We start from the raw sequence: 5,000 nt of genomic DNA, 5'->3' as shown, positions 1-5,000 counted from the left end.
AATAAAAATGTCCATTTTCAAGCAAAAAATGTGCAATACAATATATACCTTTATCTATCCATGCTTTTCCCCGAATAAATGTTTTCCCTATTTGTATTCTTCGATTATAAAATACTGGTTCTGCCAGAAGCTCAGCAGAGTTAGTACAATCTATTTTATAGAAAAATTCCTTATATGCATTAAATACCTCTGTCCAAAAAGTACTTGTTTGAGCGAAAGATAATGTTATTTCTGGCCCGTATTTCTGGATATTATTCAGCACAGGAAAATTAGCCATTGCAATGTTTTTCCATTTATGATGCGTTTTGCCCACTTTCCGTATCCAAGTCAGTTTCAGAGAGGATGCACAGGTTTTTATTTCCTGTAATCCCAGACCACCATTTCTGATACTTTTATGCGCGGTTTTTCTATTTATCTTATCATTCTTTTTGTTCCATACAAAACTACAACAGTGATTTTGTAAAATGCGAAAAAAATTGTCAGGTGGGTTAGGCAGTAAAATCCACAAATGAATCAATTTAGACAAAATTGATGATTTTAGAACAGCTATTCGTCCAAGGGGTGTTATTTGTCTTCTTATCCATACTTAAATAATTGTATAACATCTGCTAATTTTTCAGAGTAGTTCATATTTGCACAGTTTTGTAAATCATTTGTAAACCAGATTCCTAGAATTCTAAAATATATTGGTGGATTCCATTCTATCCCTAGATGCTCCATATACCGAATATTAGAATTTTTACTACTTCCCAGCCAGACTGCACTTGTTTTTCCAAAATTCATATGAAGGCCTGATTTACTCCCAAACGTGTCCACTATATGCATGCATGTCTCAAATGATTTTTTGTCACCTGCTAAAAGAAATTCAGTATCATCTGCGTATTGAGAAAGTTTGTGTTCCGTTTTGTTGATCGTTATACCACGTACATCTTCGTTTTCTCGTGTAGTTATAGCTAATATTTCATAACCTTCTTCTTCTTCTTCTGACGCATTCGGTTTTCTTGTTTGTCACCCTAATCATAAGAGCATGCGTGCGTACGTGTAAATATGTTGGTTATTTTGGTGTGTGTGTGTGTTTTTTTTCTCTCTGTGTGCGTGTGTGTGTGTGTGTGTGTGTGTGTGTGTGTGTGTGTGTGTGTGTGTGTGTGTGTGTGTGTGTGTGTGTAAGTGTGTGTGTGTGTAAGCTACTTATATTTCTCCTCTCCCGTGTGTGTGTGGGCTTATGAAACTACACACACGCACACGCACCCGCACCCGCACACACTCACGTACACATGCACACACGCACCCAGGGGCGCGCACACACACACACACACACACACACACACACACACACACACACACACACACACACCATCTTTCAAACCCACTAACAACAACTGTTCTTTCACACCCACTAACAACAACTGTTTGATTCTGAGATCAGACACAAACAAACTTGTAATGATTTCCCATCGATGTTTATTCTCACGCCACGCGCTGTCAACGAGCAGACATTGGAGACATCTGATTGCCCTCACATGCCCATTGTATGTGTATTCATGATCCTAACCGGTAATCAAGGAAACGAATGATAAGCACTTTGAAATCAAGCTGTCTGTCGGCTCTACGCGGGTAGATTGCAGCCTTTCTTGTTGTGCAAATGACTGCCGTGTTTGTTTCCAACCGTGCTTTGAGTTTGGGAGGCTTCTGAGCGAAGGTAGACGCTATACTGATAACAATGATTAATTAATTAAGCGGAGAAAAAGACACACACACACACACACACACACACACACACACACACACACATGCACGCACGCACACACACACACACACACACACACACACACACACACACACACACACACACACACACGACAAAAAAAAAAAAAAAAAAAAGACAGGAGGTTGTTCTGATCTGATAGGCCAAAGAACGGTGATCACAAAGTCATCTTTGGTATACTGTGGAGGTAATTCCACACACTGTGTGATTCCTCTTCTTGATAATGAGCTGGTACTGGGGGACTTCATGTATGTAGAATGATGTTATTTCGGCTGGACTGATGATGATGAGGGAGAGATGAATAGCGTGTTACAGTTTCACTGTTTGTATCACATTATGTGGTGTTTGCTTTCAAGGAGAGAGAGAAAAAAAAAAGAAAAGAAAAGAGTACCAGCAGCAGCGTGTGGGGTTGTGTGATGGTGGACTGGAAAGCATGTGTGTGTGTGTGTGTGTGTGTGTGTGTGTGTGTGTGTGTGTGTGTGTGTGTGTGTGTGTGTGTGTGTGTGTGTGTGTGTGTGTGTGTGTGAGTGTGTGTGTGTTAGTATGTGCGTGCGTGTGTATGTGTGCGTGTGTGTGTGTGCGTGCGTGCGTGTGTGTGTGTGTGTGTGTGTTAATGTGTGCGTGCGTGTGTGTGTGTGTGTGTGTGTGTGGGTGTGGGTGTGGGTGTGTGCGTGTGTGTGATTGTGTGTGTGTGTGTGTTTGTGTGTGTATGTGTGTGTGTGTATGTATGTCAGTGTGTGTGTGCGTGTATGTATGTATGTATGTGTGTGTGTGTGTGTGTGTGTGTGTGTGTGTGTGTCAGTGTGTGTGTGCGTGTGTGTGTGTGTGTGTGTGTGTGTATGTCAGTGTGTGTGTGCGTTTGTATGTGTGTGTGTGTGTGTGTGTGTGTGTGTGTGTGTGTGTGTGTGTGTGTGTGTGTGTGTGTGTATGCGTGCGTTTTGGTAACACAAAACACTACCAACTTTAAACCAAAAAAAGCCCTGTCCTTTCTCCCATTTCTTTTATTGAGAACACAAAATTAATAAGGTTGGAAAAAAAGAATATAACTGTCTACTTTCTGAACATGAAATTCATTCATTCTCGCTCAGAGAGACAGAGACAGGGAGACAGAGACAGAAATATAGAAGAGAAAAAAAAATAGACAGAGGCAGACAGTGAGAGTGAGATTAAAACTGAACCTGAGCCTTTCTTGCATCATGTATCATCTATCATTCCTGTTCTTCCACACCGTTATTTTGCCTACCACACTTTTCAGTTCTTCCGTGTGTGTGTGTGTGTGTGTGTGTGTGTGTGTGTGTGTGTGTGTGGAGAGAGAGAGGTGGGGGGGGGGCGGAGTTGGGTTGTATGTGTGTGTGAGTGTGCTTGCGTGCGTGCGTGTGTGTGTGTGTGTGTGTGTGTGTGTGTGTGTGTGTGTGTGGAGAGAGAGGTGGGGGGGGGGGCGGAGTTGGGTTGTATGTGTGTGTGAGTGTGCTTGCGTGCGTGCGTGTGTGTGTGTGTGTGTGTGTGTGTGTGTGTGTGTGTGTGTGTGTGTGGCGTTATCACACAGATTTCTCTGAATCCATTATCTCTAGCGTTGAATGGCACACGAATTGGTTATAGGCGTTACGGCTCGTCCTATATTTTTCAAAGCAAATGTTTATGTTGAGAGAGAAAAAAAAAGTAATAAAATGTTATGCTTCGAGTTGTCATGGAGGCCGCCATCTTGAAATGATTGTGACGTCACCACACGGGAGACTAACTTTCGCTTTGGCTGACTTGCGATGCAGACCGATACAAATTCATATATATATATATATATATATATATATATATATATATATATATATATATATATATATATAAGTACAAGTCCTCTACCAAAGAAAGAAAAAAAAGTGAAAGCTTTGTGTCAGGGTGGATTTTGGTTTGAGTTCCATATTATCTTAAACGCTAGTTTACGGAAGAAGGGTTAAAGCAAACCGCTTAACCCTTTCACCGCCAGTCAATTTAGAGTACAAAACTCCCTTGTTGTACAAACACAGAAAAGACAGTGGCTAAGAATAGCTGGGGATTTCCCCTGCGATGTATAGAAAATATGGCCTATCCTACCACCGAATATCAAGAGCAGTTGGTTCATGGATAACAGACCAATGAATGGTCACTTTTCAGTGACATGGGTCCTCTGCCACGCCTGTGCATAAATGCGAGCTTGGCGGTGAAAGGGTTAAACCTCAACAACAAAGGCAGATCGAAGTCCGATGTGGGAAGTACTACAGTGCATGCGTGTTTGTCTACTCTGTCGTGACCGAAGAAAATACATAACAATTATGTTTCACGATGGCGATGATTTTGAAAGTTTCACTTTCACTTTCACTTTCTCAAGGAGGCGTCAAAGCGTTCGGACAAATCCATACACGCTACACCACATCTGTTGAGCAGATGCCTGACCAGCAGCATAACCCAACGCGCTTAGTCAGGCCTTGAGTGCATGCTTACATATTTGTGTACCTATGAAAGTGGATTTCATTTTACGTAATTTCGCCAGAGGACAACACTCTCGTTGCCATGGGTTCTTTTTCAGTGCGCCAAGTGCGTGCTGCACTTTTGAAAATAATGAATAAATGAATGAATGGACCTCTTACCGTTTCCTTTTCTTGAAAGCCAAGACCAATATGACGGCGTCCTGTGTTACGCCAGGCTGATAGTTTAAAGCAGTGTAATTTGCATTTTATGGGCATTTGTGTACAATTTGAAGCAAGGTTATGTGATTATTAATAAGGTTTTTAGAGAATCATGCTGTTTCGTTTCTGTATCGTTTCATAAAACATTTTTTAGACTGACTTCCCTTCTACTTCTTCTTCCTCCTCCTCCTCTCCTTCCTCATCTTCTTCTTCGACTTATTGTTTTTCAACATAGCAATTTACTTCTTCTTTTTTTCTCTCCTCTTTTGGCTGTTTTGTAAATTCAATAGACTGCGGATTTCATCATCTCACCCACATTCGTTAACTTTTTTTCCCCTACAGTTTGTGATACGTCTAATGTCTGCAATGCTCGAATATTCTTCTTTATTTCTTTCCATTCTTGATTGTTGTTGTTGTTGTTGTTGTTGTTTTAAGGAGGAGGATAATCATTTACTTGATTTTTCGCCTTCGCATCGTCAATTCTTCAACATTTTGAATAATATGTGTGTGTGTGTGTGTGTGTGTGTGTGTTTCAGGGAGACGCAGAACGAGGCACAGAGCTGACTTCTCGCGAG

General features: G+C 41.3%; 1 protein-coding gene across 2 annotated transcripts in view; it reads left to right on the top strand.

The window, feature by feature from the left end:
* The window catches only part of LOC143286521 (elevenin-like), a 109,743-nt gene that overhangs the window by 104,582 nt on the left and 161 nt on the right, over positions 1-5,000 (top strand). For both annotated transcript variants that reach the window (XM_076594114.1, XM_076594113.1), the window contains exon 6: positions 4,962-5,000. This exon is cut by the window's right edge and continues 161 nt beyond it. In XM_076594114.1, coding sequence (XP_076450229.1) covers positions 4,962-5,000 — 39 coding nt within the window. The remainder of the gene's footprint in view (positions 1-4,961) is intronic.

This window comes from Babylonia areolata, chromosome 10 (assembly GCF_041734735.1).
Source record: "Babylonia areolata isolate BAREFJ2019XMU chromosome 10, ASM4173473v1, whole genome shotgun sequence".
Lineage (NCBI taxonomy): Eukaryota > Metazoa > Mollusca > Gastropoda > Neogastropoda > Buccinidae > Babylonia > Babylonia areolata.
Note: the sequence above shows the minus strand (reverse complement) of the source record. Positions and strands in the feature narration are given on the sequence as shown.